Source organism: Anomaloglossus baeobatrachus, chromosome 7, assembly GCF_048569485.1.
Source record: "Anomaloglossus baeobatrachus isolate aAnoBae1 chromosome 7, aAnoBae1.hap1, whole genome shotgun sequence".
NCBI lineage: Eukaryota > Metazoa > Chordata > Amphibia > Anura > Aromobatidae > Anomaloglossus > Anomaloglossus baeobatrachus.
The window spans coordinates 118,965,935-118,984,152 of record NC_134359.1 but is presented as its reverse complement, the minus strand read 5'-3'; the positions used below and the strand labels follow the sequence as shown (position 1 = coordinate 118,984,152).

The following is an 18,218-nucleotide window of genomic DNA, read 5'->3' as shown; positions in this document are numbered from 1 at the left end:
GCATCATCAATTAGAAGGTTTCTTTAATCACCATTTCTGGACGTTTCAGCTGGCCCCGAGCTTTCACTGTTGTTGAAAGCTCGAGATGAGCTGAAACGTCCAGATATGGTGATTAACGAAACCTTCTGATTGACCACTCATGTAAGTGCTAGTCTGGACATTGTGGGCTGTACTCTCATCATGATCGCCGGTCGTGTAAAATCCACCTCATCCTTTAGATTAGGGATAAGTGTCCATAGTGGATTGAACCACTATAAACCTAAAAAAACAGAAACATTTTTGTGTAGTTCTAACATATTGCAAGCATTTAAGACCCATGAGACAGATAACAAAGGGTAATAAACATTACAAAAAGAACAAAAGTCTAAAATTAGATCCACTATTCATTGTCAGGTAATCTGCTGAGCTCTACAGATACGATTCATGATCATAATATATTGCTGAGTAGGAGAAATCAAACTAACTTCAGTGCATCCACGGCTTTTAGTTCTCAAGCCAGAAAGTCTTGGACACGTCCATTTTCTATTAAACAACGAGAGGAAAAAATTAACAACATTAAAAATCATATACAAGATGAATGCAGCACAGGTAAAATAATGACTGAACAAGGGAAAAAAATTATATAGTCTGTTTATAGTAACATCATGGCTTCTGTACTGCCAGAGCTACAATGGATGGTTTAGGTCAAAGAGTTTTCATGTGTGTGGATGGCACAGTCACAGTCCAGACCTAAATCCCATTGAGAATCTGTGGCAAGACTTGGAAATTACTCCTCACAGACGTCTCCATCCAATCTCACTGAGCTAGAGCAATTTTACAAAAAAGAATGGGCAAAAATACCTGTAGATGTGCAAAGCTGGAAGAAACATAAAACAAAGGAGTTGCAGCAGTAATTGCAGCAAAAGGTGATCCAACAAAATATTGACTCTGGGGGGGGGATATAAAATGCACATGACAAATTTTTAAATTTATATTTTTAAAATATCTAGAAAGCGATGTATCATTTTCCTTTACACTTCACAAAGTTCACAGGTTAAGAAAACTTTTTCAAGGCACTGTATATGATACAAAAAAAAATAATTCATGATGCTTAACAGAACACCCCTGTTGGCTAATAATGGGGTCTGTAAGGGTAAAGTTGAAGATTTTGACAGTAAAAATGTTTTGTTTTTAAATTACAATAAGACCATAAGGCCTAGTACACACGGCGAGAAAAACAGTGCGAGTGGAATGCGATAAAAAAATCGCATTCCACTCGAACCAATATTACTCTATGGGTCCGCTCCCATGAGCTATTATTTTCAAAGCCCTAATCGGACCGATAAAACAGTCGCAGCATGCAGCGAATGTAATACGATCCTGTTCCACTCGCACCCATACAAGTCTATGGTTCGAGAGAAACATCGCACTGTACTCACATTACAGTGGAGTGCAATACGATTATCGCATCAGTCAGCAACAGAGGAGATACAGGACGGGGATAAATCCCTCCTTCTACTCCGCAGCGCTGGCCCTCCCCTCTGCAACTGTGGTCTGACCGCAGGATCAGATCACAGTTACATGACACTCGAATGAAACTTGGCTTCCGCTGTGCTGCGAGCGTGTGCCGAGTGTCATGCGAGCACTCGCACAAATCACAGTGTGGCCTCGGCCTAAAAAGTATAATTCTACCTACTGCTCTATTCTTGCTGTCCAAAATACTGGGCCTCCAATGTAATCTCTATTTGCATATGTGAATCTAGCCTAATAAGTTTATGGTTCAAGAAAGACGAACAAAGAAACAAAAAAATCATACAATTACATAATACAATAGAGGCAATTAAATGGATGTACTTGGCATGAGTGGATGATTTGGCAGACAGCAGCTCTCTTCCAGGGTCCCGTAAAGTAGTACATGTCGGAGGAGATGTCCTACAGAAAAAGAACATCATAGATTCATAACAGCAGCATTTTCATAGACATAATATAGATCTTTTCTATAGATGTGATAGGAATGGTCAGGGTGACTTCTAAAAATATAGTTAGTTTGCATTGTATGTGTGACCTGTATGGTTAATACCCACATACCGGGAGCGCTGCATTACACAATGAGATTATAGAAATGCATTCCCTGCATAGGTTTATGCCAAAAACTTGCATGAAGCACAATAAAGCTGCAAATGTTCACCATAGAAAAAGTTTACTTCTCTCCCCTGCAATGATCTGATCCCAAACTTAATTCTTTTCTCAACATTGAAATTGCAACAACAAAAAGGAAAAGTTTGAAAATCACGGGATGAATAGATATATTAATGATATGCAAATGGTGAAAAAATGGAAACATTTTAAAAAATAACAATTTATTCAATAATGAGTATGAGGGCCACACACATGTTGCTCGTATTATTACGAGCGGCCTACATAGCCTAAACATCCCATTAGCGGCCTGAGCTCACGACAAGGGGGCAATGATGGGCAGTCAGAACAGTGCACCCTTCTTCCAGGTCAAATGCTGTAAATGAGAGTGTCACAGATTGTCAGCAGCATTTCACAGGTTAACAGGTGTGGTGAAGTTCGGCGTATTAGTTAGAGGCAGATGATGACAACTCAGCCATCATCTGCCACGAAAGATGAGGGCTCAGCCTCTGAGGTAGCATCAAGTCAGGAAGTCAACATATGATCTACCAGTACATCATGTCAGTTACGGCTTATAACCTAATTGATAGCATAGCATGGTGTGTATGTGTGTACATTTCTGCATGTGGCGCTCACATTCTATACTAAATAAATGGAGATGTTTTAAAAATGTTGTCTGCATAGACATACAATTAAATTTGTAAAAAAAAATAATTTACAACAATGTCTATATAATCAATATAATAGAGTATGGGGAGATATCCTTAGATTTGGGAATATTGCTATGGACGGCACTCACCTATGATAATAGAGATACAGTATTTGACAGTACATGATCGCATTGAAAGATGTGAGTAATAGCATCAAACTGGTGTAGGTGAATATTGGAGTATATATCAAAACTTTACAAAACCCATGTTCAAGTACTATATCCGCATTACAAGTCATTACCGTGGTCTGTGTCTGTTCCCGCTATACATTTCCTTTGGAAAGATTCCATTTCTAGTATCATAATTAAAAGAAAATCCAGTGTAGGCGGCCATGACAGGATGCTTTCAGCTCCACCTACATTACAAATAGAGATGTACATTAAGAGTGTATATACGATACCTAGGATATGTGATGATTATTGTAATATTATATCATACCCCAATTCTAATCTTAAGGGGCCTTTACACGCTACGATATCGTTAATATTTTATCGTCGGGGTCACATTGCTAGTGACACACATCCGGCGTCATTAACAATATCGCAGCGTGTAATACTTACCAGTGACATTAGGCGACCTCAAAAATGGTGAAAATCGTTCACCATGGAGAGGTTGTCCCAAACTCAAAAATCGGTAAGGGTTGTTTAGCGTTGTGGTTCATCGCTCATGCGGCAGCACACATCGCTATGTGTGACACCGCATGAGCGAGGAACGTCTCCTTACCTGCCGCCGGCCGCAATGCAGAAGGAAGAGGTGGGCGGGATGTTTACATCACGCTCAGCTCCGCCCCTCCGCTTTCATTGGCCGGCCGCTTAGTGACGTTGCGGTGACGTCGCTGTGATGTCGAACGTCCCTCCCCCTTGAAGAAGGGATTGTTCGGCAGTCACAGCGACGCCGCCGACCAGGTAAGTATGTGTGACGCTGCGTAGCGATAATGTTCGCTACGGCAGCGATCACAAACAATCGCATGCGCGACGGGGGCGGGTACTTACACGCTCGCTATCGCTAGAAATTGCTAGCGATATCGCTACCGTGTAAAGCCCCCTTTAAATCTTTATTATTTTATTTTAAAAGGAATCTGTCAAAAGGTTTTTACTATATAATCCGAAAGTAGCATAATATAGGGCAAGAAAGCCTGATTCCAGGGATGTATCACTTACTGGACTGCTTGATGTAGTTTTAATAGAATCCTTGGATTCTCTCCAGTAGATGTAGCAGAGTTAAGACCTTTGAGCTGTGTGTAATTTCGCCTACACCCTTTTTTTTGAAAATGCAGTTGCGTTTTTAACCTCTTCACCACATTTGGCATACACTTACGTCATGTTGGGAAAGGGGTTCCTGCAAAATGCAGAAAATATATGTCATCGCAATCGCGCCAGCACAGGGGCTTGCCTGTACGATTGCTGCTGGGAGCTCAGTGTAAGTTATAGCTGAGCTCCGGCTATCACAGCTAGGGATGGTCCCTGCACTATCCCTGGATGTTTAATCTTCAAAATGTTGCAATCAATAGCAATTGCAGCATTTATGAGGCAGGGAGAGGGAGTGCAGGGACTTGATTGTTGCCATGGCAACCTGAACTCATCATGATGACCTACGAGTCAGCCATCTATGGCATGGCAATACATTGTACCAGCAATCAGAGTAACAAAAGTTAATGTACCATATAGGGACTAAGAAAAAGTTTAAAAAAAAAAAAAGTAAAAATATAAAAATAAATAAATCAGAAAATAAAGAACAAAAAAACCAACATGTTTTATATATATATATATATATATATATATATATATATATATATATATATATATATATATATATATAGCAAAAAAAAAAAAAAAGTATACACATTTGGCATTGCCTTGTCCGGAACAACTGATCCATAAAACTGTGTCACACTAGTTAAAACCTTTAGTGAATAACGCAAAAATTGTAAATAAAATAAATAAAAATGTAGCAAAAACTATGACTTTTTTCATCACACAGCTGACAAGAAAAGTGGAATAAAAAGTGATCAAAAAGTCATAGGTAAATAAAAGTGGTACAGTTCAAAGTGTCATCTTGTCCCGCAAAAAACAAGCCACCATACAGCTGTATCAGTGAAAAAATAAAAAACCTATAGCTCCCAAATTACAGCAATGCAAAAAATATTTTTTTTCTATAGAATTGTTTTTATGGTGTAAAAGCAGCAAAACTATATAAATGTCGTTTTGCTGTAATCGTACTGTCGTGAACAGTAAAGCTATATTATCACTTTTCGACATGGTGAACAGCTTAAGAAAAAAACAAAACAAAAAAAATCCTGAATTACTGTTTCTTCTTGATTCTGCATCATAAAAATCAGAATGGAAACCTATTAAAAAATATTACATAGCCCAAAATAGTAGCAATAAAAACTAACTCATTCCACAAAACCCAAGCCCTCACATGACTCTATAGGTAGAAAATGAAAAAAAAAATCCTATAACCTTCAAAATACGGTGATGCAAAAAAACTTTGTAAAAAGCGTTTTTTAGTGTGACAGGTAGCCAAATCCCTATATAAATCTGGTATTGCTGTACTCGTACTGACTTGAGCAATAAAGCTGCCCTATCACTTATACTGCAAGGTGAACGGCGTAAAAAATAGTAATAAAACTTCAAAATTCTTCAGCTGCTGTTGATTTGTTTATTCTGACTACCAAAGATCGCAGTAAGGGGCACTTTGCACACTACGACATCGCACCTGCGATGTCGGTGAGGTCAAATCGAAAGTGACGCACATCCGGCGTCGCTGTCGACATCGTAGTGTGTAAAGCATTTTTGATACGATTAACGAGCACAAAAGCGTTGTAATCGTATCATCGGAGTAGCCTCGGTCATTCCTATGATTTGAGAAAGACCGATGTTACGATGTTGTTCCTCGTTCCTGCGGCAGCACACATCGCTGTGTGAGAAGCCGTAGGAGCAAGCAACATCTCCTACCTGCGTCCCGGCTGCTATGCGGAAGGACGGAGGTGGGTGGGATGTTTACGTCCCGCTCATCTCCGCCCCTCCGTTTCTATTGGCTGCCTGCCGTGTGACGTCGCTATGATGCCGCACGACCCGCCCCCTTAGGAAGGAGGCTGTTCGAAGGCCAGAGCGACGTCGCAGGGCAGGTGAGTGCATCTGAAGCTGCCGTAACGATAATGTTCGCTACGGCAGCTATTACCATGATATCGCAGCTGCGACGGGGGCGGGGACTATCGCGCTCGGCATTGCAGCATCGGCTTGCGATGTCGTAGTGTGCAAAGGGCCCCTAAGGCTCAGTTCACAGACAACTGTCAGTTCGCAGCTGTATGAAAAACTAAACTGAAGAAAGCAGTGTTTTTGAACTTTGGAACATGGCCTTAACCCCTTCACCCCCGGCCACTAAAACACCCTAATGACCGGGCCATTTTTTGCAATTCTGACCAGTGTCACTTTGACAGGTTATAACTCTGGAACGCTTCAACGGATCCTGGCGATTCTGAGATTGTTTTTTCGTGACATATTGTGCTTCATGTCAGTGGTAAATTTAGGCCGATATTTTTTGCGTTTATTTGTGAAAATTTAGGAAATTTGGCGAAAATTTTGAAAATTTCGCAATTTTCAAACTTTGAAAATTTATGCCCATAAATCTGTGAGATATGTCACACAAAATAGTTACTAAATAACATTTCCCACTTGTCTACTTTACATCAGCGCAATTTTCGAAACAAATTTTTTTTCCGTTAGGAAGTTAGAAGGGGTCAAAGGTCATCAGCAAATTCTCATTTTTCCAACAAAATTTACAAAATAATTTTTTTAGGGACCACATTACATTTGAGGTGACTTTGAGAGGCCTAGGTGACAGAAAATACCCAAAAGTGACCCCATTCTAAAAACTACACCCCTCACACTGCTCAAAACCACATCCAATAAGTTTATTAACCCTTTAGGTGCTTCACAGGAACCAAAGCAATGTGGAAGGAAAAAATGAAAATTTTACTTTTTAACACAAAAATGTTACTTTAGCCATAAAATTTTCATTTTTACAAGGGAGAAAAGAGAAAGTACACAATACAATTTATTGTGCATGTTCTCCTGAGTACGCTGATACCCCATATGTGGTAAAAATCAATTGTTTGGGCGCACGGCAGAGCTCGGAAGGGAAGGAGCGCCATTTGAATTTTTGAACGCAAAATTAGCTGCACTCATTAGCAGACGCCATGTCGGGTTTGAAGACCCCCTGAGGTGCCTAACCAATGGAGCTCCCCCACAAGTGACCCCATTTTGGAAACTAGAGCCCTCAAATAATTTTTCTAGATGTTTGGTGAGCACTTTGAACCCCTGGGGGCTTCACATAAGTTTATAGCGTTGAGCCGTGAAAAGAAAAAAAAATTTTTTTACCACAAAACGGTTGCTTCAACTAGGTAGCTTTTTTTTTCACAAGGGTAACAGGAAAAAATGCACCATAAAATGTATTGTGCATTTTCTCCTGAATACGCAGATACCTCATATGTGGTGGAAATCAAATCTTTGGACACACGGCAGTGCTCGGAAGGCAAGGAGCGCCATTTGAATTTTTGAATGCAAAATTAGCTGCACTCATTAGCGGACGCCATGTGGGGTATGAAGACCCCCTGAGGTGCCTAAACAATGGAGCTCCCCCACAAGTCACCCCATTTTGGAAACTAGAGCCCTCAAATAATTTTTCTAGATGTTTGGTGAGCACTTTGAACACTTGGGGGCTTCACAGAAGTTTATAGCGTTGAGCCGTGAAAAGAAAAAAAATTTTTTTTACCACAAAACGGTTGCTTCAACTAGGTAGCTTTTTTTTTCACAAGGCTATCAGGAAAAAATGCACCATAAAATGTATTGTGCATTTTCTCCTGAGTACGCAGATACCTCATATGTGGTGGAAAGTAATTGTTTGGGCGCATGGCGGGGCTCAGAAGAGAAGGAGCGCCATTTGACAGCAAAATTGGTTGGAATCATTAGCGGACGCCATGTCACGTTTGGAGACCCCCTATGGTGCCTAAACAGTGGAGCTCCCCCACAAGTGACACCATTTTGGAAACTAGAGCCCTCAAATAATTTTTCTAGATGTTTGATGTGCACTTTGAACACCTGGGGGCTTCACAGAAGTTTATAGCGTTGAGCCGTGAAAAGAAAAAAAATTTTTTTTACCACAAAACGGTTGCTTCAACTAGGTAGCTTTTTTTTTCACAAGGCTATCAGGAAAAAATGCACCATAAAATGTATTGTGCATTTTCTCCTGAGTACGCAGATACCTCATATGTGGTGGAAAGTAATTGTTTGGGCGCATGGCGGGGCTCAGAAGAGAAGGAGCGCCATTTGACAGCAAAATTGGTTGGAATCATTAGCGGACGCCATGTCACGTTTGGAGACCCCCTATGGTGCCTAAACAGTGGAGCTCCCCCACAAGTGACACCATTTTGGAAACTAGAGCCCTCAAATAATTTTTCTAGATGTTTGATGTGCACTTTGAACACCTGGGGGCTTCACAGAAGTTTATAGCGTTGAGCCGTGAAAAGAAAAAAAATTTTTTTTACCACAAAACGGTTGCTTCAACTAGGTAGCTTTTTTTTTCACAAGGCTATCAGGAAAAAATGCACCATAAAATGTATTGTGCATTTTCTCCTGAGTACGCAGATACCTCATATGTGGTGGAAAGTAATTGTTTGAGCGCATGGCGGGGCTCAGAAGAGAAGGAGCGCCATTTGACTTTTCAAACGCACAGACGCAGTGCACTGATCGGCCGCTGCAGGACGCACGGTCGGATGCGATAAAAAAAAGCGTCGGGGATACGTAAAAAAAAAAAAAGTCACGCCAAAAATTGACCATGGATGCAGATCCGTTATGTGCATCCCTGATCAGCGCTTGGTGGGACGCACGGACGGATGCGATACAAAAAGCGTCGCAAATATGGAAAAAAGTCACGCCAAAAATTGACCATGGATGCCGATCCGTTATGTGCATCCCTGATCAGCGCTTGGCGGGACGCACGGATGGATGTGATACAAAAAGCGTCGGGGATACGGAAAAAAAAAAGTCACGCCAAAAATTGAGCAGGGATGCCGATCCGTTATCTGCATCCCTGATCAGCGCTTGGCGGGACGCACGGACAGATGAGGTGTAAAAATGGACAGGGGATACGGAAAAAAAAAAAAAGTTATACTCACAGTACCCAGAGGACTAGCAGGAGGATCACTGACCAGAAGAGCTGCAGAGGAACAGATGGCAGAGAGATGGACAGCTTTACAGGAGCAGCAGGCAGATCAGCAGAATGCCCAGGAAGGACCCAGCGATGGACGCAGATGTGATCAGGCCGGTGAAGACAGGTAAGAGGACGTCGGGGGAGAGCAGAGGGGGAGAGGGGGGGGTGAGAGCAGAGGGGGGGGTGAGAGCAGAGGGGGAGGGGGTAGAGCAGAGGGGGAGACCGGAGAGGGAGCTGCAGAACAGAGATAATGGGGGAGGCAGTCAGATCGCGGGGGGAGCAGATCGGGATGTCGGGGGGGGGGGGGGGGGGGGTTGGGGGGAGCAGATCGCGGGGGGGGGCACGGCAGGGGCTACCATGGCAGCGCGCAGGGGCACCACGGGAGCGCGCAGGGGCACCACGGGAGCGCGCACGGGCTGGCTGCAAAGTGAGCACAGTACTCACGTGCAGCAGCGGTGACAGCTAGGGCGGCGGCGGCGGCAGCAGCGGCGGTGGCATGGTACCACAAGTACCAGCCACTGCACGCTGCAGACATGTTGGGGGAGGGCTCGCAGGCCAGCACAGGCCTGGGGAGGGCGGCCACCGGCAAATCACACCGCCCCACTGCACACTGATTGGAGCGATTGCGCGTCATTGCACGATCGCTCCAATCAGTGCTGCAGGGGCTGGGGGAGACATGTTTGAGGTCCACCTATGATATGCTGCAGCAGCTGCGGCATCTCATAGCTGGATCTCACAGGATCGCACTAATTCGGGCATTATTTTTGCCGAAATTAGTGCGATCGATGTGGTTGGCGGTTCAGATTTGAACAGCCAATCACATCGATCGTCGATAGGGGGTGGCGATGCCGCCCCCCCTGGGGTCAAGCAAAGGTCCCCTGCTGTAAGAAACAGCAGGGGACATCATTTGAAAGCCGTTGCTATGGCCACGGCAATCAAATGAAGTTTAGGCAGTAAAATTACGTCCCTGGTCGTTAAGTCACGTTAAAATAGGACGTAATTTTACTGCCCGCGGTCGTGAAGGGGTTAAAGTACAGTCATCAGCTGAATGCTTTTCATTGCAATTTGGTAATCAAAGTTACATTTCTTTTGCAATTTTAAAAACATGAGTGTCTCAATTTTGTCCTTTCATGTTGGGCAAAAAATGGATCCATAATGCACATAAATTGTGGGTTTCTAGATCTTAAAGGGAACCCGTCACATGTAAAAATGCTATTAACCTGCAGCTATACGGTTAATAGCATTTGGATCCTGCCCGGCGTCAGCACTGAGAGCCCGGCTGCTGGGAGTAAAATGGAATTGAAACCATCTTGCAGCATTTGGGAAAACGCTGCATATTTTGGGCACGTCATAAATGCAGAGTTTTACGGTTTCAGCACAATGGATGGGATTTCTAGAAATCTCATGTCACTGTGCTTCTTTCTTACTCAGCGTAACCTCACCTGCGGTACATGTTTGAAATCCGCAACATGTCAGTTTCTCTTGCGGATACACTGCGTTATTTGTGCATATTTTTCACATAGACTTGCATTAGATACAGAAAAAAGGCAGGTAAAAAACGCATGTAATCCGCATCTGACTGTGACAATAAAGTTTTGTCAAAGCCAAATACCAGAAAGTGTAAAAAATGAAGCAGGTTTGTTTAAAAAATAACAGATCAAACACATTTTAAAGTGGGACATATCCCAAATTTAAGAGACCGCAATTATATATCATGGTTCCACAGCGCCAACGCTGAATCTCGGTCAAGAGGGGTATCGCTGGCCATACACAGAAATCTGCCTCACTCTATTATAGACACGAAACAGGACATGGAAGGCAGATATATTATAGTCAAGCTACGGATATATGACACAGTATATACGGTGGCAGGGTGGTATGCCCCCAATACGGGGCAGACACAGACATGCAGGGCCTTTCTAAAAGTGTTATCCGAGTTCGCAGAGGGAATAATGATTCTGGGGGGAGATTTTAATTTGTCTTTGAATCCCTTGGTAGATACCTCAGCCGGAAGGAGCAACATTTCCACAAAGAGATTGACCTCTTTGAAGCGAGACATACATCAGATGCACCTTAATGACGTGTGGCGCAGCATGCATCCTACGGGTAGGGATTATACCTTTTATTCCACCCCTCATGACTCGTATAGTCGTATAGATCTATTCTTAGTGAGTCAGTGTGTTCTGGCCTGGAGACCGAATCCCACGATTGGTAGTATAGTTTGGTCCGATCACGCCCCTGTCTTTTTGGCCTTTACCCCTCCAGATGGGGGGAAACGGGAGTGGACGTGGAGACTCAACGATAATTTGCTCAAGGATGTAATTTCTATGAATGACATCAGGGAGATGGTAGGGGTCTTCATGTCCACTCACGAAACAGACCCCACTTCATTGCCACTGCAGTGGGAGGCGTTTAAGTGTGTCATAAGAGGGGTGCTGATAAAGCATGGGGCGCGCACCAAAAAAATAAGGAATATTCGCATAAAAGAATTGTTGGACGGGATTCATAAGCTGGAAACAGCACATAAAAATAAACAGTTGAGAGAAACACTAGCAGAACTTACAAAATGTAGAGAGGAACTAAGGACAGTAATGCATGAAAGATTTCTCAGATACAGGAATCATTATAAACGCTTCCTCTATCAGCACTCTAATAAATGCGGTAGATCCTTGTCTAACCTTCTACACCCCCGTAATCTCACCACATTGATACCTAGCCTGCGGAGACGGGGAGGAGGGGAAGTAAGCAACCCGGCAGAGGTCTTGGAAGAATTGAGGGGCTTCTATTCGGAATTGTATAACATTCAAGGGAGGTTCTCGGACATGTCGTCGCGAGCTTTGACTGAGCGCATTAAGGGGTACATGAAGGACACGGCTTTGCCACCTCTGAAAAATGAGGAAGTGCAACAATTGGAAAGCCGGTTCACAGAGGAGGAGGTGGGAGAGGTAATCAGGAATACTCCAAAGGGGAAGAGTCCGGGGCCAGACGGATTTTCTCCTACATTTTATAAAACATTTGGGGAATTGCTAACCCCATTTCTGACTAAGGTTTTCAATGCAATCTCAGAGGAGACCCCCTTTGCGGCTCAGTCACTCGAGGCACATGTCACGGTCCTTCCGAAACCGGGCAAAGACCCCATGATAGTGTCTAATTACAGACCAATATCTTTACTCAATGTGGATATAAAGTTATACTCCAAGATCCTAGCTAACAGGCTGGCTCCCCTTCTCCCCTCCATCATCGATACAGACCAAGTAGGATTCATACAGGGTAGGGAGGCACGAGATAACGTTAATAAAACTTTGCTGCTCATAGCGCATGCCAAAAGCACGAATAAACCCCTGGGAATATTATCCATAGACGCAGAAAAAGCGTTTGATCGAGTACAGAACTATCTGCCGCTGTTGACACGAACAATTAAAGAGCTTAGGTCATATCATAAAAAACCCTTGTCCTGGTTTGGCCGTATAAACACATTTAAAATGGATATCCTCCCACGGTTTTTATATATATGTCAGGCAGTTCCGCTCCTTCCACCTGCCGGGTTTTTTCGGACACTTAGGTCTGCTCTATCTCAATTTGTATGGGGCCACTCTAGGGCGAGAATAAAATATCACACACTCACTAGACATATCACTGTAGGGGGTGCAGGACTACCAGATTTTTTAAGGGAGGCTCTAATACAGATAGGGTTAGGCCCTGGCTTTTTGAATAAAGTACTGGCACTTTATACTTGTCCATCGGCAAGGATAAAGGCGAATGGCTTCTTATCAAAGCCTATACAAATCAGAAATGGAACAAGGCAGGGGTGCCCTCTTTCTCCGCTATTATATGTCATTACAATGGAGCATCTTGCCAACGCAATTAGGAGAAACCCCAATGTGCACGGTATAGATGTAGGGGGGGAAACATATAAGACGGCATTATATGCGGATGACCTGCTGATATATGTGACCCAGCCGCATGTATCTTTTCCCTCCTTGATAGCGGAGTTCGAGAGATTTGGGGATTTAAGTAATTTCAAAGTAAACGGCTCAAAAACAGAAGCTTTAAATATCACACTGCAGCCCCATGAGGTATCACTAGCCCAAAGTAACTTCCCATTTAAATGGCAATCCCAGACTTTGAAATATCTAGGTGTCAATGTACCGGCAGATTTGGAATTACTGTTCTCCAAGAACTATCTGCCGCTGTTGACACGAACAATTAAAGAGCTTAGGTCATATCATAAAAAACCCTTGTCCTGGTTTGGCCGTATAAACACATTTAAAATGGATATCCTCCCACGGTTTTTATATATATTTCAGGCAGTTCCGCTCCTTCCACCTGCCGGGTTTTTTCGGACACTTAGGTCTGCTCTATCTCAATTTGTATGGGGCCACTCTAGGGCGAGAATAAAATATCACACACTCACTAGACATATCACTGTAGGGGGTGCAGGACTACCAGATGTGCGCAGATATCATGGGGCGGCACTGATGGTACGAATGTTTGACTGGCATTTCAATGACCAGAATAAGAAATGGGTCAGACTTGAACAGGAAAGCTCATCAATTCCACTGAGGTATCTACCATGGGTGGGGTCAAGGGAGGGGGTGAGATCAGATGCGGCGAGCCTTTTTATTAAGGCTACACTGAGGACATGGGACAAAGTTAAACAGAAGGGAGGAATGGTGGGTTGCCCTTTTCTCCTGGCTCCTATCATTTCCAATCCAGAATTTCCTCCGGGAGTTGGTCGGACTAAATTTCTAATATGGGGAGCACAACAAGATGGTAGGATATATCATACCATTAGGGGGTCTAAATTGAGATCCTTTGAGGATATGCAAAATATGGAACCTCCTCAGAAATTATCCTGGATAGAATACAGACAACTCTATTCATTCGTGAACTCTAAGACACGAGGAATGGATGGAATTTCGGAGGGCTTGGCTCTACCTTTTGAAAAATTATTTATGCAGGACACTATACCCACTCATCTGATGTCACTTATATACAAGATGATTGGACAGGCAGATACCTCTGCGGGCTCGGATCCCTCATACATGACCAAGTGGGAAGAAGAAATGGAAACGACATTCACAGATGCAGAAAAACAGAAAGCTTACATATTTACACATAAAATGTCAATTGCAGGATACACCAAGGAGAAAAATTATAAGATCCTAACAAGATGGTATCAGTATCCGGTGAGGCTACACAGAATCTTTCCTTCTGTATCCGAGATGTGCTGGCGTTGTGGAACACTAAAGGGTACAATGATACATATATGGTGGGACTGTGATAAATTGAAGCCTTTTTGGGAGGCAATTTTCCAAACATATACAAAAATAACAGGAAAGGGATCAGTACGGACCCCACAAATAGCCTTGTTATCAATGCTCCCCGGTTCAATTAAAGCCCAAAAGGGGGATTTACTGCGGTTCTGTTTAGCGGCAGCAAGAGCAGTGATTCCAAGACATTGGAGAACACAGGAGGCCCCGTCATTACGGGAATGGACGCAGGAATTCGAACACATTCATCATATGGAGGAATTAATGGCAGAGGCAGAGGGACATGTTGAAAGATACCTGAGAATTTGGACGCCATGGATAATATTTAAAAGTTCAGACAAGTACCATACAGTATTTTGAGGCACAGTAGGTGTAGTATGAACAGAGTCTAAAGAAAGGCAACGATAGGAATTGTATGTGGCCCCCCTCCCAGCCCCCCCAATCCCGAAAAGATACCCCCTTCTTACTCTTTGTTTTGCAGCTTTCTTTTCTATTTCATTCTTATCTACCTATATCTATTCTATGGTCACTTATGTAGGTATTTATTATTTTTTAATTCTATGGATAAAAATATAACAAATTAAGATAAGCTAAGGTTCAAGGTTATACGGGAAGGTGGGATACCAAAAAAACGGACAGTAGTCTGAAGCTTATGGGATAGAAAGGAAAGAACGTAAGATTGGTAACAGTGAAGGATACGAAGTCATAACGGGAATTATAATATGGAAATGTTATTCAAAATGTGGTATCATTTGTAATGATCCTTCCATAACCTTGATTGTTGGTACGTTTTTCTATGTTTCTGTATTTTTCTCTTCTACTCAATAAAGAAAGATTATACATAAAAAATAACAGATCAACAAGAGACAAAAAAAAAGAACATCTAAAAACCCATAAGTAACCTAATTTACATAATAGGTGCAGAAATTCTGCATCATCAAAAACTCACCAACAGCTTATTGCGGGAACGTAGCCTAAAGGGAACAGGTCAGCAGAGTTTTGCTATTTACTCTGAGGGCAGGATGATGTAAGATCAGGGAGTATGACTCCAGCAACGTGTCACTTGCTCACCAGTTTACTGTAGTTTCAGTACAATCAGTGTTTTATAAGTAGGTGATTATCACCGCCAGACTAGGTGTCACATGCTAGGTAGTCCAGATAATCTGTGTAAACCAGCCACATTACTCAATGGCAGCTTACTCACAAAGTAAAGTGAACACAGGAAGCTCCTAATCAGGGGTGTGGGTAAGTGATACATTCCTGGAATCAGTCATTCATATACACAGGAGCACTCAATCGGCTGATTACTTAGGTGTTTTCTATGAGAAAGCCACTGCCAGATTCCGGTGACAGTGATTTATCTCTGCAGAACAAAAGGATCAGACGTCTGAAATCGTACATGTTGGATTCTTATGTCTCCTGATAAATACCCGATGCACCATACACATTATACAGGTGGCTGAACCCATCGATATCTGGGGGTTAAAGGGAACCTGTCACCAGACTTGGTGACTATAAACTGCGGCAACCACCAGTGGGTTCTTATATACAGCATTCTAACATGCTGTATATAAGAGCCCAGTCCGCTGTGTAGAACGTAAAAATCACTTTATAATACTCACCTAAACGGTCGGTGCGGTGCAGAATGGTCAGATGGGCGTCTCCATTCTCCAGGTGCGGCGTCTCCTCTTTTGGCCATCTTTGTCCTCCTTCTTCTAAAGCCGGGGTGCATGACGCGTCCTATGTCATCCACACTCGCCGGCATTGAGGTCCTGCACAGGTGCATTATAATACTTTGATCTGCCCTGCTCAGGGACCTCAATGCCGGCGAGTGTGGATGACTTAGGATGCGTCATGCACCCCGGCTTCAGAAGAAGGAGGACAAAGATGGCCAAAAGAGGAGACGCCGCACCTGGAGAATCGAGACACCCGTCTGTCCAGTCTGCACCGCACCGACCGTTTAAAGTGTTTTTTATGTTCTACACAGCGGTCTGGGCTCTTATATACAGCATGTTAGAATGCTGTATATAAGAGCCCACTGGTGGTGGCCGCAGCTTATAGGCCCCAAATCTGGTGACGGGTTCCCTTTAAGCCGACATTAGACTAATGTGTATAGGGGGTTTTATACCCATAACAAACATCAGCAAACAAATCTATATACAAATTATACAGAGTTTATCTAATAATGCAGTTTTGTAATGTAGCCAATTAACGTTCAATAATCAATATCATTTATACCGTCTGCCTGTTCTGTAAACCGTCATATACTGCACACATGTAGCATTGTGCTGAACACACAGCCGTATAGAGCGATGCATTGATCATTTGTGATATTTCAGGTTTCTGATGTTACATACATAAATGGACGGAATATCAGCGCTCCTGACCTGAGCCGCAGCCCCGGGCACATCGTGTTCTCCGCACATCCACTCTGCTGTCTGGTTGTTAAGATTTCAAAGCCACTTCAGCAGTTTTGGTTTACACGATCTCCATAGGGACAATAAGAGCTCACCTGACTGGTCACATTGTCACACACCGCAAACTTTTTCCCATTGAAAGATTTTAACCTCTTGTATGCCAAAAGGTTTGGAAAATCAATCAAACCCAAATCGCATTTATTTCTGAAACGAAAACTTTCAGCTTAATATTTCTATTATCACAATAATTCGTGTTTGCTCATTGCGATCTATTGTATTTACAGTTATGAAAATATAAGTGTAGCCTATGGAAAGTTTTAATTTCCTAATATGTGGACATATTAAAAAATAAAACAATTTATCACCAAGAAAAAAAGCTATAATGAATTCTATATGCTATAATGTAATGCATGCCAGCAAAATACTACCGAAGATCCTACAGAGACGGCTACAGCCTTAAGCCCGCTTTACACGCTACAACATATCTAACGATGTGTCGGCGGGGTCACGTCGTAAGTGACGCACATCCGGCATCGTTAGTGGTGTTGCAGCGTGTGACAGCTACGTGCGACTGCGTTTGAACGTTAAACCGTTCATCGCATACACGTCATTCATTTCCTAAAAATTAAACGTCGGGTTGTTCATTGTTCCTGAGGCAACACACATCGCAGTGTGTGACACCCCAGGAACGATGAACAGATCTTACCTGCGTCCCGTGGCTCCCGCCGGCAATGCGGAAGGAAGGAGGTGGGCGGGATGTTTACGTCCCGCTCATCTCCGCCCCTCCGCTTCTATTGGCTGGCTGCCGTGTGACGTCGCAGTGACGCCGAACGTCCCTCCCACTCCAAGAAGTGGATGTTCGCCGCCCACAGCGAGGTCGTATGGATGGGTAAGTACGTGTGATAGCTTTTAATTGATTGTGCGACACGGTCAACAAATTGAACGTGCCGCACATACGATGGGGGCGGGTACAATCGCATACGATATCGTATGCTTAATTGTAAGGTGTAAAGCAGGCTTTAGGCTATGTGCCCACGGGAGATTAAACCTGCGGATTTATCTGTGGAAAATCCGCGGATTTTCCAGATAAATCCACAGGTTTCAGCATGTACAGACACTCCCCATGTTATCCTATGGGACATGGGGAGTGTGTGTGTCCATGCTGCGGATACGTGCGGCTGCGGAACATGCTGCGGATGTCCCGCAGCCACACGTAATTGCAGGTCAATTATTACGGCAGAATTACCTGCGGAAATCCCGCCTCTCCACTATGGAGATAGAAGCCAGGACTTCCGCAGGTAAGCCGCACAAATGTCCAAAGGTTTACCGCAGCTATTTCGCTGTACTACCGCAGCAAAAAATAACTCGGATTCGGCGAGCAGCTGCGGGAAACCTGCGGATGAATCTGCGGATATATCCGCAGTTACAAACTCCCATGGGCACATAGCCTACCTGTGACAAAGCGCTGCCAAAGGAACAAGCAGGATCAG

The 18,218-nt window shown here is 43.4% G+C and overlaps 1 protein-coding gene across 1 annotated transcript in view; it reads right to left on the bottom strand.

Annotated features, from left to right (window-relative positions):
* FLACC1 (flagellum associated containing coiled-coil domains 1) overlaps nucleotides 1-16,736 on the bottom strand; it is a 78,706-nt gene extending 61,970 nt beyond the window's left edge. The window contains exons 1-4 of the mRNA XM_075318980.1: nucleotides 16,669-16,736; nucleotides 3,067-3,180; nucleotides 1,834-1,911; nucleotides 465-522 (exon numbers count right to left, since the gene is read on the bottom strand). Of these exons, the coding sequence (XP_075175095.1) occupies nucleotides 465-522; nucleotides 1,834-1,911; nucleotides 3,067-3,158 (228 nt within the window). The 5' untranslated portion in view covers nucleotides 3,159-3,180; nucleotides 16,669-16,736. The remainder of the gene's footprint in view (nucleotides 1-464; nucleotides 523-1,833; nucleotides 1,912-3,066; nucleotides 3,181-16,668) is intronic.
* Nucleotides 16,737-18,218: the final 1,482 nt, after the last annotated feature.